This window comes from Anomalospiza imberbis, chromosome 3 (assembly GCF_031753505.1).
Source record: "Anomalospiza imberbis isolate Cuckoo-Finch-1a 21T00152 chromosome 3, ASM3175350v1, whole genome shotgun sequence".
Lineage (NCBI taxonomy): Eukaryota > Metazoa > Chordata > Aves > Passeriformes > Viduidae > Anomalospiza > Anomalospiza imberbis.
In genome coordinates, this window is record NC_089683.1 from 67,941,194 (window position 1) to 67,962,852 (window position 21,659).

Here is a 21,659-nt window from a genome sequence, read left to right on the forward strand (position 1 = left end):
CAGTTTATGTTTCACTGCTTAACCAGAAACACATATTAAAAATGCACAACTGATTAGCTTTTCAGAGCCTTTTTATTTTGCTAAAGGAATGGCAGGGACACTGAATGAGACTACATGGACTAGTCCCAGAGGAGCAGAGTACTTTAACAGAAATACAACTGGGGCTCATATTTTGTTTCCTTCAATGATATAATTTAGAAAAATGTAAAAAAAAATTGTGCCCAGTTAGCCAGGACACAAAAGGATAACTTCTTTTATGGAAGAAGGTGAACATGCAGAAAGAAGTGGGCATGAAATTTGAGGGCAGACAGAAAAAAAGTAACCACTGATGATTGGGTTTGCAGTAAAGTAAATGAGAATGAGGTATTTTATACTTATTTGTATGTTCAAACTTTGAATTTGCCTACAATTTAAGCAAGAATCTTTGATTGTGTTTTAGGTGAATGTTTGGTACTATTTTGCTAATAGTTTCCATAAATATTTCAAAACCCAAGGATGTTAAAAATGTATTTTAACTTTCAATTCCTGGCAAATATTGCAATTGAATTAATTGTATGCATCTAACTGAACAGTTTATTTTGACACCCAATAAATGAAACAGCCACATTTTGTCTAAACTTCTGCTTGAGTTCTACTTTTCATTCAGCTTAAATTGAAGAGCAAAAAGCAAAAAACCCCCATAGACTAGGAAGTATATGTCCCAAGAGAACCAGCTCAATTATGTTAAGCGCTCAGCCCAATTATATTAATAATCTTCCTTAAGCTTGTTCAACCTACTGTCATTAGTCAGTCCCTCCATTTCTCTCTACAGAAATCTATTCCTTTCCTTCTTAATGCATCAAGATGTGATTTGTTTAGGAGCATCCAATCTCCTTTTTCCTCCATTAAACAATATTGTTCTCTCAGTTAAATTGATTCCACTGTTTATGTGGCTTCTCTCTAAATGAGAGAAACTCACTAAAGGAATGATCTACTCTTAAAATAGCTACAACAGAAAGCCATTTTGATTTATGCCAGCTCATTTCACAAGTGTGACTGAGAATTCAACAATGCAAACAGCTGTACCAGCCCAATGGAGGGAGAACTTCTGCACAGGAAAGGAAGGCCATGTGTAAGTAGCTGACTGGCTTGAAACTTCAAGGGGAAGAGATTCTTTTTTAGGCAAAACTATTCTAGACTATGTGTATATGCTATAAGCATGGCAGGAAATAGCCTAAATGGGTTATAATCGCACAAATGGTTTATGAAGCCCTTTTGGATGGGGAAACTCCAGAATGTGGTTGATGTCCCTGCTCACTTCCTCAGAGTTTGAATTAGGCTGTCCTAGACATGTCCTGCAAGTAAGCAGAACCCTTTTGACCAGGTCAAGGTTTAGGGTGAAACAAGTCCATGGGAGTAAAACTCAGCTTGCAGACCTCCCATGAAGGAGGACATGAAACACAGTTGACAGAAGTCTCCAGTGAGACTGGTGAGATTGGTTTTAATATCAGATATTGCTTCAACAATATACCCCTTACCAGCCCCAGATAGAAACTCTCATGTCTTAAGATGATGGAGAACTGGGAAGAAGTTGTTGACAATATCTGATCAACTTGACTACCTTGCTTGCTGCACTTCTGGGGACAGAACCTTTCTTGGTCTTCCTAACTGCTCTGTTCTTTATATTCCTGAAGTGACAGCAGTGATTGAAGGGGAGGATAGTGCCCTTTAATTCTGACACAGAGTTTCTTTTAAGAATAGAATCACTATAACGTGTAATTTAGTTCAGATATTAACAGGAAGATCAAGTGACATTTGGGAAGAAAACCTTTCCCTACATTAAAAAATACTGTTTGCTTTATATGTGAAGTAGTGGATTCATTTTAGTTACTATTACTGATGTGGAGATAATGGTAGATTTTATTATAGTAGACGTGCTCTCTTCTCTCTTTCTGGACTAATGCCAGATTGGCCCTAACATTCACTGCTACACTGGAACATTTCCTGGAACATTTGTTCTCTCCATGCTCCAAATATGCCTCCAGGATTCAGAATCCTGGACAGAAAGTCTGAGTACGAAGCACATTCAAGAAAAGCTTGAAGAAGATGATCTATTCAACAGCAATTTTTAAAGATTTTGTGAAATCAGTGATTTGAATCAAAACAATTTCAGTTGTGTATGGTCCTTTTCATGATAAATAATTATAAAACCAGATGTTTAGGGTTTTTTTAGAAGTCAGATTCTACAACCACAGCTCTAATCTAGCTAGATGTTATGGACCCAAATACCATCTTTGAACATGCTTTGTCAAACTGTCTCTCTTGCTGACACAGTTTTGCAATTCCTGTGGTATTACAAGCCTGCTGAGATGTCTGCATTTCAGTGGTGTTGAAATCCACTTGAGAACAATCCCATATTTGAATGGAGAAATACTAGGCTTAGCCTGGCATCCTCAAAAGAGTGTAAATGAAAAATATACCTCCTGGTTTCTTTCTAGGCTGCTACTCCCACACAGAAAACTCCTTACCCTTTAAAATAACTTGTCTTTCCTTCAAATCTGTCTTTTAAATAATCTTGCCTGATAATGTCTGCAAAACCTTTCCAGAACAGTCAGACATCTGGGGAACTAGGTTGTCATACTGACAAATATTTCTGTTTTATCTTTTTTCTTTGCGCTTCCTTGTCTGTCTTTGTATGCTCTTCTTAAATTTAGATGGCACCATAGAAAAGAGTTTGCCAGGCTTCTGACAGCTAATGCTAGAGGAGTTCTGGTGATTTCTATCACTGGGATTCCTGGGAATTTCTGAAAATGTCCTTCATTTGTTCCAGGAATTCACAAAGGAAACTGAACAAGCACAGAGTAGCTCCTTTTATCAGTCTTAATCTCTTACTGTTAGATTTAGAAATCACTAATAGTTTTTCTTCTGTTTCATTGCTCACAGGAAAACAACAGCCAGATTTGAAGAACTAATAGGGTTAGAAGTTGATGTATCATTTAAAACTGATCATCTCCTGCTTTTATATGCATTCCTAATTTGATTTTAACTGCAGTCATTCCCTGAAGTGATGATTAAGACATAGCTGGAATTGAAATTAATAAGGAATAAGAAGAAAACCATGTAAATTTACCATTCAATGTAATATTAATGCAAAATGCTACAGAGAGAAGCTATTTTAAACTTCTTTGGGCTCCATATTTTAGGCCACTATCAGGCTTTTATCATTTTACTGGTTGAAATCTAGCCTTAAGCATGAAAAGCAAACTCAGTACCAGGTTTGTTTTTATCTTATTCATTTTTATAAATTTCAAATATCTAGAAGACAAAATTAGGTTGTGTCACAGAACTGACAAACCCATGAGCATAATCAAATACAAATAAATTATGAAAGACTGTGTTAAAATATGACTTTTTAAATAGTCACAGTGATAATTCATCACAGTGTGTAACATTCCATTTGTGCTATAAACACCTGCCTAAAAAACATTAAGCTGAGGCTTACTAAAATGTTTAGCAGATTTACCCCTGCTGAATACTTTAGAAGCTAGCCTGCAATCAAAGGCTGGATTTTTCTTTTATGTTTATTGCCAAATGAGACAAATAAACATAGCTTTTACAAATGTTTGAACATGTCACCAAGAAATATCTATGATTCCTAACTTATTTACCTGTTATGGTCTCTCATTTTTAGGTTATATTACAGGTAAAACTGAAGGCTCCCTAATTAACAGGACTAGCTTATGTTCATTTTAAGTAGTTTAAGTCTGCCATTAATTGGATCATCAACGCGTGTTTCTCAATTAGTCAAGAGTGAGATGACTTTTAAGATAGAGAGGCAAACATAGTGTGCTCCAGCCTGATGGTAGGCTGTGCCATTGTGAGCAGTGTATTCTATTAACAGAGCACAGAATTCTAAAAGCTCAGCTTTTGAAGGCTTTAGTAGAGGGGTCTTTCAAGACCTGTAGCATTATTTTAAATTCTGGGTGCAGCTTCACAGTAGGCCCTGACTGATCTAACTTCACAGTAAAATTGAAAGAGATGACTTCACCCTATCTTTGTCTTTGGACAGGCATTCCCACTGTGCTCTGGGACTCTTAGTAATAGATCAGGAATAATTTCCTTTCATATTCAAGGAGAGCAGCAGGGCTAAGCTTTGGGAATGAGGGTGAGAGGCAGGAGGATGCCCTTCAATTACAAGATGAAGGATGGTGGATGAACAAGCAAGAAAGTACTTTCAGTTCTTTTGTGCAAAGTCAAAACAAATTAGAATTCAGTGTTGAGAAAACTCCTCTGCTTCTAAAATATCCTGATTAGGGATCTTTTTAGATGGGGTAGGAGCTCCTGCATTCTAAGTCTGTCCTCCGACCACCACAAACAAGTATGCAATCTAAACTTTTTAAAAATCCAAGCTCCATTTAAAACTGAGAATATTTTTCTGCAACTGCCACTATTCAGAAGACTCTTCCTGAACATCACTGCTCTAATTTTTGCTCTAATAGACATCAGTGGCATTCCTTGTTAATTGTAATTTTTCTAAGTTATAGAAAATATACTTTTTAAATCTCTGCACAATGGTGCAGTTAGAGCTTAGGTCAGTTGGTTAGAGCCTGCTGCTATAAACACCAAGATTGTAAGTTCGATCACTTTATGGACCAACTTAAGAGTTGGACCTGATGATTGTTATGGATCCCTTTCCCCACCCTTTTTCTATATTCTACATACTTTTCTATACTCAACTAATCTTTCTCAAATGTGGTTCATATCAGCAAGACAGAACCAGCACATGCACCTAGGGCAAGTTGTGCTGCATGATTGTCTTATTTCTTTTCTGTGCCACAAGTGTTTACTGCTGGTCACTGACGAAGTGGGCCGAGTGCATTAGGCAGACCTTTGGTCTGGCCTACCACAGCTATTATAATTTTCTCAGAAAGATTATCCAGATTTTTCTCCTCTGATATTTCTTGAAGAAGAATTTTCAGTGTGTAAAATAAACTTTCTAGTTCCTGTGACATTCTTTCCTATTCTGACACTTTGCCCTGGTTTTATTACTACAGTAAAATTCTCCTGTTGTACCTGGAGGAAATAGTGACCACATTTTGTTGAATAGGACCTTCTTACTTTATGTCATTAATAAATTTCTCCAGACTACTTTTTTTGTGACAAGGTAATCAGTGTAAGCAGTATCTCCTCCAAGGCTAAACTTCAAAATTCTCACTAATAACTCTTCTACAGCTTTTCCTTTAAATATTTTGTCTAGAAAATCAATAGAATTGCCTGATATTTATTTTGATATCTTTCACAGTTTTCCTGTTGGTAAACTGTTACAATTCAACATGAATTGCATTGTGTCCCATATACTGCTATGTATATTAGACTGCCATGTATATTACCAAGGCTGGACAGCAAAGTCTTGGCCAATTTTTAGTACTTCTTGTATACAGATGTAAGAATTCTTATGTTTGTTATTGCAATTTTTAACAAAGTTTTAAGCAGTAAAGACTTGAAGAAAAGCAGCATCAATGTCACTCGAGGACACCACCCTATCAGACAGAATATATAAACAAAGTTGCTGCCATACTCCAGCAGCTTTTGTGCAGCATCAAACATGATCACTGCAGTAGACAGACCCATACAATTATTGGCTAACAGGGAAGAAGTGGATGTAAGAGTGCCATTTCTGCAGTCTGCTTTGGGAGAAAGAACCAACAGTAACACTTTGGGGAAACATGACCAGAGAGACCAATGGAAAGTAATAAGATGGTCCAATGTGACTGCTTAAGATATGAAAGGATGGTGGGAGAGTAATAGGGTGGAAGCTCTGCTGATGCTTCAAGGAATAATGTGTATAACCTGGTCAAGGCCACAGTGACTTGGAAAGATACCTTAGAGTAGTTGAACATACTGTTTCTTCTGGTTTATTATATAAATGATACTTGAATCAAACCCAGATGGAGCCCTTGACAGATTCCTATCAGGAAGTATGTCTCTTCAGACACGGGCTGAGAGAAATTAAAAGCAAGGCCTCTGTTTCCTCTAATTGTTGGCAGAAGCCAGCCATTGTTGAAATTCTTAAGATGTTAACTCAGCTTTATTTGATATTATTTAACTCGAATTAAAAAATTCACCATTTTTTTCCAAGAACAATCTCTTGGAAAAAATCCAATACTTACCTCCAGTGACAATGACTTTTGCCTTTCCACAGTATGTGAAGGCATTTACTCCTTTAGGGACAGAAAATTCTTTTACAGGTCTGCAATAATTAATAATAATGTAAGAAATATTCAGAAAATACAGTCTACAGTCATTCTGCCTTATTTTTCTACAGTATACAGAATAGCTGTTTGCATAATGTATGCAATCTCATGTTAAAAGCAAATTGATTTATAACAGAGACTTGGAGTGATACTGGCATCAACGAAGCAGGAACAGAGCGCACTTTCCATTAAAGAAATAAATATCCGAACTGCACACCTGAATCTTTTAACAGGCAAACTCCAAACAGACTCCTAAAATGGTAGCTCTTGCCAAAGTAAGCTGCACATAAGCTTGTGTGCTTAAAGCAGTTTATCACTGAAGAAAATTACCAAGAAACTGTGTTTGCTTGTTTCAGATATGAAGGTCTACTGTGATCTCAATGGTACATTAAGTAAGCGCAGTCACTTTTCTGTTGCTTCTCTATAATGTATTGTACAATGAATAGTCCTTATATGATCTGTTTTGTGTTGTATGTCAACATGAAGAGATCACAAGTATCTGAAACTCAACAGTTATTCTACTACATTCACTGCTAAAGCATGGGAATTCAAACAGCCAACACAGACTGAAATTGACTCAGTGGCCCTTCTAAACCTTCTGTTTGTCTCTCCAAGTTTCATCCATTGCTACTAATGAGTGAATATTTTACTGCTTTTGGATGTAGCAATAGCAGGGTTAACACCTGTTATTCCCAGGAAACAATGACTGCCAGTGTAAACAAGCTGTGTAGAACTAAATGAGAATACTCTTATTTTTTTCCTTTGAAATTCAGACAAGTATTAGTTCATCTACTCTGGGCTAAAGTTGCCATTAATATTGAAAAACATAAATGGGGGTGACAGTAAATCTGATATAAGACTCTGGAAACTTCGAGGAATTAATGAAAGAGCTTGTTATTTCTAGGTACGTGTAAATAAAAGGCTGTTTGCTTCCTATTATTTTGATGGAGAAAAGATTTCTTTCCAGAACTCTAAGAGAAGTCTTAATTCTCTTGACATGACAAAATAACAATTAATTGATTTAAATGTATGATTAACGGCTTTCCTAAGGATTTTTACCTTTTATACTCCTATATAACTGTTCATTAGCTTTTTAATGGACTGTCGTGATACTATTCCAAGATAAATGGGAATAAGGGATTCTGGCACTGTGAAGTCCTGCTCAACCCATGGCCTTGCAACAGAAGCCCCTTGTGATCATATCCATACTTCTCTTTTTTGGATACTTTACAAGAAGATATTGTAGCTGTTCATCAGCCATTATTGACAAACAAACTAAAGTCCCATAAGAGAGAAGATACATTGCATCCCTCTTTGAGTACAAAAACAATTCCTTGTTACAAAGTTAATTGGGGAAATTTCTTTTGTTAGAACCAGTAAATCATATTTTTAAACTAGTTATTTATTAAATTGACATTTCCAAGTGATTTGATCTACAGATATTTTTAGGACTATTAATTTCATTTTAACAGCTGTGTAATTTTTCAGTTGTCTAAATGTAATTTGATCTATCTATTGTGCTATGAAATTTTCTAAATTCACAGAATAATTGGGCTTGGAATATGTTAAATCAGCTAATAGCACTGATGAGCCATATGAATAAGGACTTGGCACAAATAAGGAGGCTATAACCTCTTTTCTGCTGCATAGCAGAACCACTTCACAGGCCTTAGAATAAATCATGTTCTTGGTTTAATCTTGTATAACTCAAACTTGTGAAAATAAAACTGTAAATGAAATTTAGTTATTTTTGACTGGGTATAAATTTTAAATGAATGGCTACATGATATATGTGCAACAAACCAATCAATTTTCTAACTAAAACTTGCTTGCTGAGGAGAAGTTGGAGAAGACAACACTGTCAACATATCATACTTTATGGGTTCTGAGTACTCAACATATATGGACAGTCCTCTCCTACATCAAAAGCTAGCACACAAAAATATCCAAGCTTTTAAACAATTGTATTTTTCTTTTTATTATCAATGCTAATAGAAGAGGCAGATTCAATAGAACAAGATGACATCTTACAAGGCACTGATCTCCAGCAGAGTTATAAAGCAGAAGATCTATTGTTTTCCAGATGTCAGATACTTACAAATAGTCCTCTAGTCGCTTTATGTCATCCAAAACAAATGAATTAGTACTGTCTGTGGAGCAGGATCCAAAACGTTTTAGGGCAGAAAAATACTTAATTCTCCCAACCCAGTCATCATGTAGCTTGCGTTTAGGACTAGGGATATAAATGAAGAAGTTATTAGGCTACAGTAGCAACTACTGTGATGTATCCCTAGGTGGACAGGGATTTTGTCAGTGAGATTATATACAAAACCAATGCTAATATTCAATATCCAGGACAGATACAGAACCACTTTTCCAGCTCAAATGCAAGCAGAGAGAAAGTCAGGGTTGAACCATGCTCTTTTCTAATTACAATCATGCTTCCAACTCATTGGACACGATAAAGCTGTTCCTTTGTCAAAATGGATAACAGCAATTGTGAATTCTCCCCTTGAATTGTATTCTGCATCCTCTCAGTTGTAAGATCTCTTGTAAAATCTTCTACTGAAATTTATGGCATTTCCTTCATGCAACAGCAAGCAAATCATACTGCAGTTTGAAAAAATATTTTCTTTGGTTAGATGGGCTTAATTTAGAAACAGAAGCTAATCCTTCACTTAGGGCAAACAAAACCCAAATTAAAAACAAAACATAATGCAAGACTGAAAATATTTTATCATAAGCAACTTACATGTCAAAAGAGTCGGACTCCAAGATTTTAAATCGTGATTCTTTTTTGGCTTTAGATTGTTTCATTATGAAGTCGTCACTGGTGATAGTAAGCAGATAAACATAACCCTTATCATCTCCCATTAAGATGGTATCCTTAGCCAGGTTATCTGCCACAGTCACCGTACAAACACAGAGCAGACAGTTTTTCATTGGTTTGATGACAAAGCCATCACTCTGTGGAATATGATAGAAAGTTTTTTAGATATTGCATGAGGGCCCTTAAATTGAATCTATCATGCTTATCTAGTTACATCAGCATTCAAATCTTGACTTTGTTTTTTCAAGCTTCCCCTGTGTTAAATGTTTCCTGGTATCAGAAACTCATGGAAGACCATCATGAAGTGGAGTTAAAAGCAAATCTTAGAGGTTTCAGCAAGATTTTGTTTCATGGGTAGCTCTTTGCATTTCAGTGAAGAAGTATTAATTACAAATTCTAGGAAGGATCTCTGCATACTATGTGGGATGGTCTACTTGCTAAGACTGTATATGGTTTCCTGTTCAAAAATAAGATGCTCTCTACAAGAAAATTGGAAATAACTAAATTAAAGAATAATTCAAACCACAAAATTTAGCAGTAATACACAGGGATAATCTATATCAGAGTCCTAATTAATAATACAGCCTGGGAGTGTCAAGTGTACCAATATGGGCAGGTGTTTCAATTTTTGAAGCACAGAGATAGTGGGAATGAATACAGTCGCAAGACACTGTGGTATTTTGCTAGAAGGCCCAGGAATGGGATTCAGGGTCATCTGCATTACATTGTTTATTGATTCTACTGCCTGACTCCATCTGTTATTTGATTAAAGCATCCTTGCCAACCTGAACTGGGAACTGTTCTCATGCCATAGGAATTAACTGCACCAACACTGTCTGTGTAGCACAGAAATATTGGAGATGTAATACAGATAGGATTGTCCATATATTATTTCTGTGGTCTTGAAAGAGAGCTGCACCTATTCATCAACAGGATACCTGCATATCTCACTGATGTAATAAGTGGAGGGAACTTGGAGAATAATAGGTGGAGAATAAATATTTGAGCCTTCCTCCAAGAAGTCGAATTGGACTGGCAAAAAGATTTAAATTGACCTGTCTGAATTAGGGAACCTTTTAATACTGGAAAAAAAATCCTAAAAAATGTTATCCAGAAAATAATTACTTTGCTTCTCATCATCTCAGCTAACTTGGAATTTCCAAGAGAAGTTCCAGGAACAGGAAGAAAAAGCTAAGCTTTGGGTCAGCAAAAATGCATAAGACATTAAAGAAAACTTTAACGATTTGGACATGCATTATTAACATCAAAATGTTTTTTATTTTAGAAAGTCCTGAACAAAACACAGGATATGAAGAAATATTTTATTTATATCAGGAAGTTACCTCAAAAAGAATCTGTGTTATATTCCTTGTAAAACCTGTTCCTTGATTCTTAATAGATTCTGTGATATATGTATGCCCATGCACACATTTTAGGTACACAGGTGCACACGTATGCACTAGATACACATGGAAAAGAAATTATTTTGGGGGTTGTTTGCACCATAGTGTAAAAATTTTCTATTTATTCCAAACTTTTAATATACTTTAATAATCCCATTTGGCATGTAGAGAGTATCCCTCCTTTAGTGTGAATTCCACTGTTTCACTGAGTTCCTACAACAACAAAAGTGAAAAGCCTTCATCCTGTTAGACCAAAGGGATGTGAATGTATATTGGAAACAAAGACTGATCAACTTTCAGGTTTCATTTTGGCATTTGTCTGATCCAACATAGTACCTTGTTCTCTTTTGATTTATAGTCCCAGAGAATGATTGTGCTTTCAGTTACAGCCACAACATATTTCAGATTAGGCAGGAAATCGCATCCAGTGATCCAAGCAGTATCCTGATGAAAATAAAACAAGTAGCTAAAGAAGGATTTTCTCTGTAAATTTATCAACTTTCCTATCATGTAAGTATCAAGTATCAACTTTCCTATCATGTATTTTAAACCATTTGCACATAAATCACATATACTCTGTGCTAGCACATGTTAGGTCTAGTTCCACTGAGAGTTATAACTCCAGGAATAGCTCATACATGAATTTACAGAGGTACCAGGCTCAACCTCTGTTATCAATTACTCACCGAAGAGGCACAAATGTTGCAAAGGAAAAGACACAATAAACGTCTAGTCTAGTGTTAGTCGAACTGTAATGACACTCTGGAAAAGCACTCTGAGCAGAGAAAGCTTAAGCTAAAACATCCATAGTAAAGTAGATTAAGTTTTTACCTGAATACAATTTGGTTTGAAACAAAAGAAATTTAGTCCAAAATTTCAGTCATAAAAACAAAACTGAAATGAATGTTTATGAAAATAAGTAACTTTATTAAATAATTTTAATTTTCCCAATAGGTAGATCAACTATTTACAAATATATACATCTGCCCATATTAAGCCATTGTTCAAGTATATCTCCTATTATATAGGTATTAATGTAAAACAATTTCTCTTGCAAAGTAGAGATCAGACTCCTGATGTTTCTATTTTTATTTTGATTGTTGTACACAATATTGATTTTGCTCTTAGTGTAAATGGCCCAAAATCCTGACAGAGGATATCAACACTCTGTTGCAGGAGAAAGCTTCTCTCCTTCCTAATGATCTGTGGGCAAGTGGTAATACATTTACAAGGATTTTTTGTGCCCTTTACTACAATAAGCATGTGGAAAATGTCAGTCCTGCAGAGGCCTTGTGGATTGTTTGGTAATTCTTATGGAAGAGTTTGTTAACTGTGGCTTTTTGAGGTCCTTATAATAGCATCAGATAACAATGACTAAATGGCTTGAAAAAGATGATTTTATATTTGTAGCTGTCACTAATTTGTTGGCTTGTGATGATGCAGTCAAAGTAATAGGTTTCAGCTTCAGAGGAAAGGTTATAAAAATTTCTCTTGTTAGTGCTGCTATACTTGACAGACAAACTAGGCAGCTGCACCAGATCAACATTTTCATTTTTTTCTTATTCCATCCTGTCACTCAAGAGCTCTTATCTTTCCTCCCTTCTTTCACACATTTTATGGCAAAGATGTCATCCAATGGTGCCTAATACTGCTACAACTGCCAAATATTGTCCTACTTTCACAGCAAAAAAACCCTTCACATTCATTGAGGAATCATTTTAAGATAAGTGCTTAGTGTTCAGAAAGGAAAGGGAGCCTGCAGCCCACTGCAGCATCAGGCTAGCACTCCAGCTTCTTCCATTATCTTTCCCTTGGCATCTCTGGGGGAGATCCTACCTTTGCATATTTGAATTGGGGAAAGTCGTTCCTACAAGCAAAGTCAGAATGGCTAAAATTCACTCCTGTAGCACTTCTGTAGGAGAAGCTCGAATTCTAGTCATAGTTTCCAAAAGTCAGTTGGTCTCAAGAATATTTCTCACAGTTACCTCTCTGCACTTATTCCACAGGTCAGATTAGCCCTTGCAATAAATTAAACACAACTGAAACTCTGTTTTCTGAGTTGGAGTAGTAGGGCCTCTGGTGTGGAGTACTTCTGTTGCATTTTAGAACTCACAGAATATGTAAGAGAGAATAAACAAAATGCACTGCCTCCCAGTACAAGATACCCACATCGACTTCTAGGACGAGGGGTCACGTCACTTTGCTAAGACTGATGTCTTTTGTCTACAGGTCATCTGAAAGAAGCTCATTACCTTAAATCTGCAGTGATACTCCCAGGGTAAACACGAGGTTTTAAGGTATACACTGTGTAGCCAATCATCTATCTAGGAAAGTGTAGAACTGTTTTTCATTAACAAACTTAAAATTTTACTCAGTTAAATTTTACAGTGACAATTGAACTTCTGGATTTTAGAAGAAAAAGTTCTGGCAAGGTATGGGTAAAGGATAATTTGGCAGAAAAAGAAGTATTTATCTGAGGTTTCATTTATCAGAGGAAAGAAATCAAGGTACGCAATTTTTTCAACAACTGAAAGGAATAAATTGAAACTATTTGACCAACAGCACCCTATGAAAAATCATGCAGAAGTCTCAAAGTTAGAATTGGCATTAGAATAATGTTCAGTTTCTACTTATTTCAATCTAGTACGTGCTGATTTTTACTTAAAATTATTTAACAGGAAGTTAGAATTGGAATTAGAATAATGCTCAGTTTCTACTTATTTCAATCTAGTACATGCTGATTTTTACTTAAAATTATTTAACAGGAAGGAGAAAAAAAAGAACTTACTTCAATATTGATGGTTGTCAGAACCTTCATCTGAAAAATAAAGAAAGATATTGTCATAATAACAAGGTAGTTCTTAAATTAAAACTCTAAAAAGAGTCGTCTCTTTACATGCAGATCAGAACAATAACTGCTAACTGAAAGAGCTGGTGGTTAAGATCTGAGAAAGATCCTTAACCTGCCTGCTGTCTGTTGCCCTTTATACTGTGAAGAACGTAAGACTTCTCTTTCCCTCACAACTGTTCCATTGTTTCTGGTTTGTTTTGGGGTTTCTACATTGAGATGTTGAAGTGAGGAAAATAAGTAAAAACTCCTCACTTTTACAAAATAGAGAGTACAGATCAGCTGGTCTTCTGATGGAATTGTGCTTTTAACGGTTTTTGACAGCTAAAACAGCATCAGCTCCCGTGAGAAATAGGATTTATCATATAGAAACCCAAGCTAACACTGGCCCAATGCCATGTCAACTAGTGCCAGCAAATCCTTGGCAGAGGCAGCACTTCAGGCTGCAAACAGGAATAACCTCATTTGTACAGCACCTTTCACCAAAGGTAACTACTGAGGGACAGTGTAACATGTGGCTGAAAACCTGAAGTGTTTAAAGTGTCACCATCATCCAGCAGAGACAGGGTTATCTTCTACGTCTTTTAACAAAACTACTAAGTTTTCAAAAGCACTTTCAACCTTTACCCTTCTGAAACAACCACAGATAATTTTTCACCTCCTCTTGCCCCTGTCCCTGCCCCTCATCAGTAACTATTCAACAGCACCTCATATCCATCCCAGCAATTCCACATTTCATAAACCAAGGAGCTAGGAGCAAGTCCTTCTTCCCATAGAATTGAGATGTCAGGTGTCATCATGGACAGCCGTTGAGCAGAGTTTAAGAGTATTGTTAACCAAGAGATGGATATCCATGCACTGTATCAGACCTGGCTTTATCTACAGTAACTAAAATGTGTCCTTAAGGCTGCCTACCCCTACAGGTCTTATGTGCAGGCCAAGGCAGTATCCATCTGAGCAACGTAAGTGTCTCATATTCTGGAGTAACCTGGAAGTAGTTGATGGTATAAAGCTGTATACAGGCGTTGAATCATATTAGGCCCACATTCATTGCAGAAAGCAATACTTAGCCCTCAAATAGAATCATGGAACCATAGAATAATTAAGGCTGGAAAATATCTTTAAGATGATCAAGTTCAACTGTAAAACTAACACTGGCAAGTCTACTGCTAGATCATGTCCCCAGCAGCCACTTCTTTTGAATACCTCCAGGGTTGGTGACTCAACCACTTCCCTAGGCAGTTCCAATGGTTGACAACTCTTAGGATAAATAAATTATTCCTAATATCCCATCCAGTCCTCTCCTGGCACATCTTGGGGCTGTCGCAATGCCTTAGTCATTTGCAGAACACAGTTTTATAAGTGAGAGTTGAGGTCCCTAATTCACTGTGTTATGCAGCTGGGTGTAAAATAACATCCATTGCAGTCACTGATGTCAGATAACATCAGTCCAGCCTATGAGGAGGCAGCAATTCAACTTGAAAATAGCAGGGGCAAGTAAAGGGTAGGGAGAAGAGCTGTTTTTATTCTTATACTTTGGGAAATTATTTTTCATAGGTACATAGGAGGGATAATGTTCTGGAGCACAGGCTTTCAAATAAATTATTTCAGGGTTTACCAAAACTGCAGTATTGCTTTGTTATTTAATCATCCACATAAGTCCTTTCTTGGTTTAAATGCTCCTGTCATAAGCATTATGCACTAATTAGCTAAAACCCCTAGAAAGCATTAGTGCTGCTTTAAAGTTTTACTGCATTGCCTGAAATAAATTTTAAGGAACTGGTTACATTAAAATTGTACAAGTGTAAAGCACCAATGAGCTCAGATGTGTGATAGCCTGAGTTTCTGTATGACACATTCTATCTCATAGCCTCTATAGATGCATACCACTAAATAGTAATATAATAATCTGGGAAATTAATGTACAAACTTTAGTTTAACAGCATCTTAAGCCTGAATTTCTACTTAAAATGGTACAGATCTCCTTATGTTTTATTGATGAGGGAACTAACTGTGAGCCTGTGTCATGCAGACTGTTGTAAATCTCATGACTTTCAAGCTTCTAGGTGTTGCTGTACTGAATAAATCTTATTTGCAAACAACTGTCTCTGTCTGTTCTACATATTTTCAGTAGCTGTAGAAAACAGTTAATTCTCTGATTTCCACTCTATATCTAAAAGTTAATTTCAATTGCATATTTTTTTTATTTAGGAAAACCTTTTCTAAACAGAAATGCAGATTATTTTATATTAAATGAATTTCTAAGAACAATGTCTATTATGAGCCATCTCTATCTTCTATCAACTTGTGTGGACTGTCTAGTAGGTTTATAATTGAAAAGAATAACATATATTTCCTGCTGTACTTAAAAATATAGAAAAAGTTAACTTTGATAAGAAAAATATGTAGTTTTTTTAATGGGAAAATTTGAATGCTAGATCACAGTCCACTCAGTTCCCCTATGTACTGCTAATGGCACTATAATAGAGTTTGATTTAGAATTACCTGTTTGCTAAACACAGTTAGCACTCCTCTCTGAGAGGCTGTTACTGTGAGATGCAGAAGGGGCACCTTCACTATACCCTTGATCACATCTTTTCTCTTGACAACTGTCAATGACAAAATATTACTCTTCATCTTACAGACATGGAAAGCATAAACAAATATAACTATATTAGTAAGGAAAACATAAACAAATAGGACTATAATAGTAAGAACAGTATCTCTTTCTGACATGCATTTTCATGCCATACGCAAGGCAGTGATGCAATACATCATAAATTATCCCATACTTGGTAAAATTAATCATGTTGCATTTTAAATATCATTAACATTGCAATTCTGGATGTGCCAATTCTTCCTCCATATTTAAAAAAAATACAGAAAGACAATGTGTAACTGCATAAATAAATAGTCTGGCTCAGAAAAAAAATCATAATTTCAAAAAAATTTAGGAATATGGAGAACTGGAAAATGCAGCAGTGGAGTGTTCAATGTTTAGTAAAAACCCATGTATTTTGGAACACAGAAGAAGAAGAAGAAGACGAAGAAGAAGAAGAAGAAGAAGTAGCAGCAGCAGCAGCAAAGAGGGACATGGGATTTTATCACCCTACTTTCAAGAAAGTGAGCAGCACCCTGCATTAGAAAAAATATCATTTTTGATACAAGGTGAAGTATGTCACCTGAATGAGTAATCTGCTGTTTTTCAGATACTAGCAAAACCATGCTTTCTTTCGATGGGGAAGACATGCCATCATTTTCTCCTCTGAAACAGCCAAAAATCTAAACAAAACAAAATAGAACTAAACAAGTAATTTATTGCAAAACTGCTTCTGGAAGATATATGTATAAAGTCAAATAGTTAGCTCACACTTTAATAATTTAATATTCTTTGAGTAAGTACCTTAGTATTACTTCCTTTAACCATTAGCCGTCAATATGACTTTTGACTGCTGAGATCTGATACTCAGGCATAATCTCTTCAATTTTTGTAAAGAAGTCAGCTTACACAGGGCTTCTAGGAATACAGCCCATCTATTTTTTAAAGGTGTTAGTACAGTTTTGCTTTGTAAATAACCATATTCAATTTCCATTTTCCAGTTCTACCTACCTCAACTAGGGAAAAAAAAACAAAAAAAACTAGCAAAAGGCAGACAAAACAGACAATTCTATATTTATAAACAAAGACATCCAATGCAGCATAGTGGTTTAGCCAACACAGAAGAGCTTTTCCATAAAGATATGTAGATTCACATTTGCTTGAAAAGAAATGTAATATAAAGACAATTAAAAAAAATCATTTATTGGCCAGCTCCCTAAGTCTGACAATGTTCCATTTGCACATGATGAAGATCTCTGCACAGGATAGTCAGGTAAGCAGCTTATTTCTGCTTCAGGGTTTGAAATTTTCAGCAGAAATGCTCTACAAATCTCAAGCTCTGTATACAAAAGTAATTTAATAATTTCTTTAGGAAATTAGTCCCACTTAGCTGTACAGATTTTTTAAACTCCTTTCTCATAGTATAGACATTATATATACTTCCATTCATGAGTTCTAAAAGCAATGCCCCTTTGGATGGGAGACAAAATGTTGCATTTTATTCTAGTTCAGTATTTTCCATGTTATACAATAGAACTCCCATTTTCATTCTTTGAGAGATTCAGATGTACCTCTTTCAAAAAAAAAATGCTCTCACACAGCATTACTCTTCATCTTTCAATTCACAGCTCCCTCCTTTCCATATATACAGTTATTAGCTATCATACATTCATGTTTTTCAAGAAAGTTTATAGGCAAGCCACATTAAAAGACTGCCATCAGTCAGCTCACACTTGGTAAAATTTGAGAAATGCTCATAGAAAGGGTTCTGGGGAATTTTATCCCAAGGAAATCGCACAGATTTCAAAAGGAAATTAAAGAGGCTTTAATTCTTTCACTACACCCCATACTGTGCTTGCTTGTGTAATTATGTAGACGAATTATTTATGTAATTATGTAATTTGGTAACTAGTCTGACTGCATTAAAAACTCAGTAAGGTTTTGGAGTAAATGATCCGCACTCCAGCAAACATACAGAGCTTCCCTTATTTCTCTTATAAACTAATGAGCCTGAACACAATTTGCTACTGTTCTGCCAGCCTAAACAAAGGACAATCAGTCCTTCAGATTGTCAGCTATTTTCCAGATTTGCCCTAAGCCCTCCTTGAAGGAAATCTTTAATGCCTGAGATGAGCAAAATCCATAATTAATGTGACATTGTAAGAAAAAAACAATGGTTAAGAAAGGTAAGTAACCAGAAATGTTCCCACACAGAACCTTATTAAATAGAAATGGCTGAACACACTGCTTTTAGGATGATATTAGGAAATCACTTGATAGCAATTGTTGATAACACATAAGGAACAGATGGTTGGGTATCTTCAAGGTTCCAATATTAGGATGATGTTCCAGAGTAACATAAAATGTAAATATGCTGATGAATTTATAGTTCATGTCACCTGCTAATACCCTGCCATAAAACTTTAAATCCAGCAAGGATTTGCCATATATACAGTGCCTCCTATGCTATCACAGGAAATTCATTGTGTGCTAAGAATTACGTCCCTTCTGCACAATTCTGTCTTTGGGTAAGAAACAACCAAAAAAGTCTTGTGGTAATATATGATGAAGGGTGCTCTTGATAAGGATTGGCTCTAACAATCAGTAATTTTTATAGAACAGTTACCTGAAACACTAGACATGGTAAATACCTTAATAAAAGACAATTCTAGAGCAAGTGTTCATTTCTCAAAACATGTGCAAATAAAAAAGAGCACCATGTTTAAAAAAACCCGACAAAGTACTTTTTCACAAAATGTGAAAAACTGGGTGGTATGGAGATAACCTTCTTAGGTGGATTCAGAAATAACTTACATATGGCTAGATTAAAAATCCAGGAAGGGATATTAAACACAGTGCATTTGCAACTCTGGCAGTGGAAATCCTTAAGATATGTGCAGACAGATGCAAAGAGGGTAAATCGGATCTACTGTTTCACATTACCTCATTCTTACATGCTTTTTACAAAGGTTTGATATTTACCACTATTACAGACTGAAAAATTGATTACAAATATCTCATTAATCTACAGGACTAAATAATACATACAGAATTCTCTGGTTCAAAAACTCTACTAAAATGCTGCCCTACCTTTAAGGCTTTATATTCAAAGTAAGGGCCAGATTTATGCTGTGAACAGGGGAAGAGAAAGGCAAGGAAGCAGAAGTTAGAGAAAAGAGAGGAAAGGAGAAAAAGAAGAAGCATTTCTGAATGTTTACCTAAAGATAGACTTATCCTCAGAGAACAAACAGCATACTGTCATCACAAAAGATTTTGCATTTTGTCAAGAAGCCTGAGTGACAATGCACATCACTGAGGTAGCTCACTGAAAACCTGAACACACCGAGGCTTTAGGCAGCTAGGATAAGTAACAAGATCGTACCTCATTCATGCCTTGAAGCTCATGAACAACAGACTGATGAACAACACACAATCAACAGATAAATACTGTCGCCATTTAAAATTCTAATTAGTTTTTCATATTTAAGAAAACTTTAGAAATTCTTACCTCAAGCCATTCTGGCCTTTCATCAAGGTTGCTCATAATCTTCCTGAAAAAGGCCTGAATATCCTGATCCGTGACTGCTGAACCAAAAAGTGTTTGTGTGGTTGTATAGAACTTTTCATAATCTATCTCATCTGTATGGGAGGAGCAATGTCCACACAGTTTAAAACTAGCAAGCTACAGATTCCTTTCTTACCCACCCTACCCATGGTTTTATTTCTCCTTCAATACCAATACCATGGAAGTTCCAGCTTCTCACATTTTATTCACTAAAGCCTTTGAAAAGAAAAAAAAATCAGTTCTAATATTTTCTCTTTTCAAAACTACCTAATTTGCAATGTATGACAGGAAACAGATAAAAGAATAGATAAAAATTTCTCACTTCTTTTTTCTTCCCTTACTCACCATAATTCTGATTTGGTTTTTTTGCACCTGAATAGTGCATGGGATTATCCTTTCAAGCAGCAAAAACCACTTGCATTGAGGAAAGCAAAATTTTACCCTCATTATTTACAAATAGCAACTGTATTTACATAATTTATCGAGTTTGTGCTCTTACAGAAACAAGTTAGCATCATGCTAACTTCTATATGTGGCAATTCCACCAATTATATTTTCTGAGTGATCACCATGGCCTTATAATTTGGCCAGAAATCCTAACAGAAGGAGAAAAGAACTTTCACAGTGCAATCTCTCTATTTCCTGTAAAAATCAAACAGTTACAGTTAGAACACTACTTTGAAGGAAATTATCATCCCTCTTTGATATGTTCTCTCCATGTGAAAATTACACTTTACGATCCGAGTTAGTATTTCTTACCATCATCTTTAGTATACAAGCCTGAACTCTCCTTGGTCTTCTGGATGATCATTTTTTCAACTAGATTCTGGAACTGCTCCAAAGCATTCTTGAAATCAATAAATTCAAGAGCAGAGCAACCCTCCTTATCACCCTTCTTTCCAGACATCCTTTATGAACAGAAGACAAGAGGGAGAGCTCTTCTTACAGCCATGTCCAAGCCTTGTTTTGTTCCTTTAACTCCCACATGAGTTCATGTGAGATGCAGCTGCATGACAGGTATAGCAAACATTACAAAATAAAAAAGAGGAGACCCTGGCTTAGCATCTCGAGCTGGCAAACAGCGTAGTGAACTGTGGATGTCACAACATTCCATCATATCACAGAATCCTACTCACTGAGTGCCCCCAGGTCATGAACCAGGACCACTAAGTAACCTGGCATGTGACATTATTTAATTTTATCTCATGTAATAGGTGACAGAAAGACTTCATGTTTTTTTCACAGAATCGTTAGGGTTGGAAGGGATCTCTGAGGATCCAGTAGTCCAACCTCACTGCCAAGGCAGGGTCACTTAAAAGCAGGTGACACAGGAATGTATCCAGGTGGTTTTCGAGTGTCTCCAGAGAAGTATTTCCCCCCAGGCTTTTAGTAACATTTTTCCAAATACTTCTTTGGGGAGAGAGCTGAAGGGGTGGAGAGCATTGAGCATGTATTAATTGCATGAATAAATCTGACCTTTAGTTCTACTTTCACCCCCTTTATGTTACAGATCAATAAATATCAGCCATTCACCAGTACACAGAGCACAAAACTTTGTTCTAAAACATAACTTTTAGTAAGGTGCCAGGTGTTGATCTTCAGACACAAAAATACGGAGAATTGCTTCAAAGCGTAATTGCACAAACTGTTAAAATTTAAGCCTCTTTGTGTGGCTTATGCTTCTTTTCAGCAGTTCTTGTAATATCTTCACTAATTTAGTTGGTACATTCTCATACGAGGGGCCTTTTCACCTGGACTACTTCTCCTTTCCTTTAGGTTTCAATATAATTGTGATTCTTATGCACGTTTTTCATATTTTCAATATCTTTAAAGGATATTGATGACATATAACTGAGCTATACCATAACAGGCAAATGGTAAATTTCAGACTATCTGTTAAACTCACTTTTCTGTAGACCACACTGATCAATTTCTTTGTATTGTTCTTTAGCTATTGATCTCCAGATCCACTTTGCTAGTACTTCACTCAAGGTTGATGCAAGGTTTACTGGATAAGGCTTTCTTGAATTCCTGAGTGAGGAGTCTTAGCTCTCAGGAGATTCTATAGTTGAAAAGCAGAAATTATACTTCATATTTCCTCATGGCAATCTAGAGGATTGATATCAAACAGGCATGTTTCAAGAATATTCCAGTCACTTCTTCTAAAAACCAAAACAAACA

General features: G+C 36.0%; 1 protein-coding gene across 8 annotated transcripts in view; it reads right to left on the reverse strand.

Annotated features, from left to right (window-relative positions):
* The window catches only part of WDR64 (WD repeat domain 64), a 259,862-nt gene that overhangs the window by 231,336 nt on the left and 6,867 nt on the right, over positions 1–21,659 (reverse strand). For 6 of the 8 annotated variants that reach the window (XM_068184943.1, XM_068184939.1, XM_068184942.1 and 3 more), the window contains exons 2-12: positions 21,385–21,540; positions 20,238–20,386; positions 19,422–19,552; positions 19,004–19,042; positions 16,497–16,596; positions 15,820–15,923; positions 13,255–13,284; positions 10,803–10,910; positions 8,986–9,200; positions 8,332–8,466; positions 6,150–6,229 (exon numbers count right to left, since the gene is read on the reverse strand). In XM_068184943.1, coding sequence (XP_068041044.1) covers positions 6,150–6,229; positions 8,332–8,466; positions 8,986–9,200; positions 10,803–10,910; positions 13,255–13,284; positions 15,820–15,923; positions 16,497–16,596; positions 19,004–19,042; positions 19,422–19,552; positions 20,238–20,385 — 1,090 coding nt within the window. In that variant the 5' untranslated portion in view covers position 20,386; positions 21,385–21,540. The remainder of the gene's footprint in view (positions 1–6,149; positions 6,230–8,331; positions 8,467–8,985; positions 9,201–10,802; positions 10,911–13,254; positions 13,285–15,819; positions 15,924–16,496; positions 16,597–19,003; positions 19,043–19,421; positions 19,553–20,237; positions 20,387–21,384; positions 21,541–21,659) is intronic. The other 2 variants (XM_068184941.1, XM_068184940.1) reach the window with 1 other exon arrangement.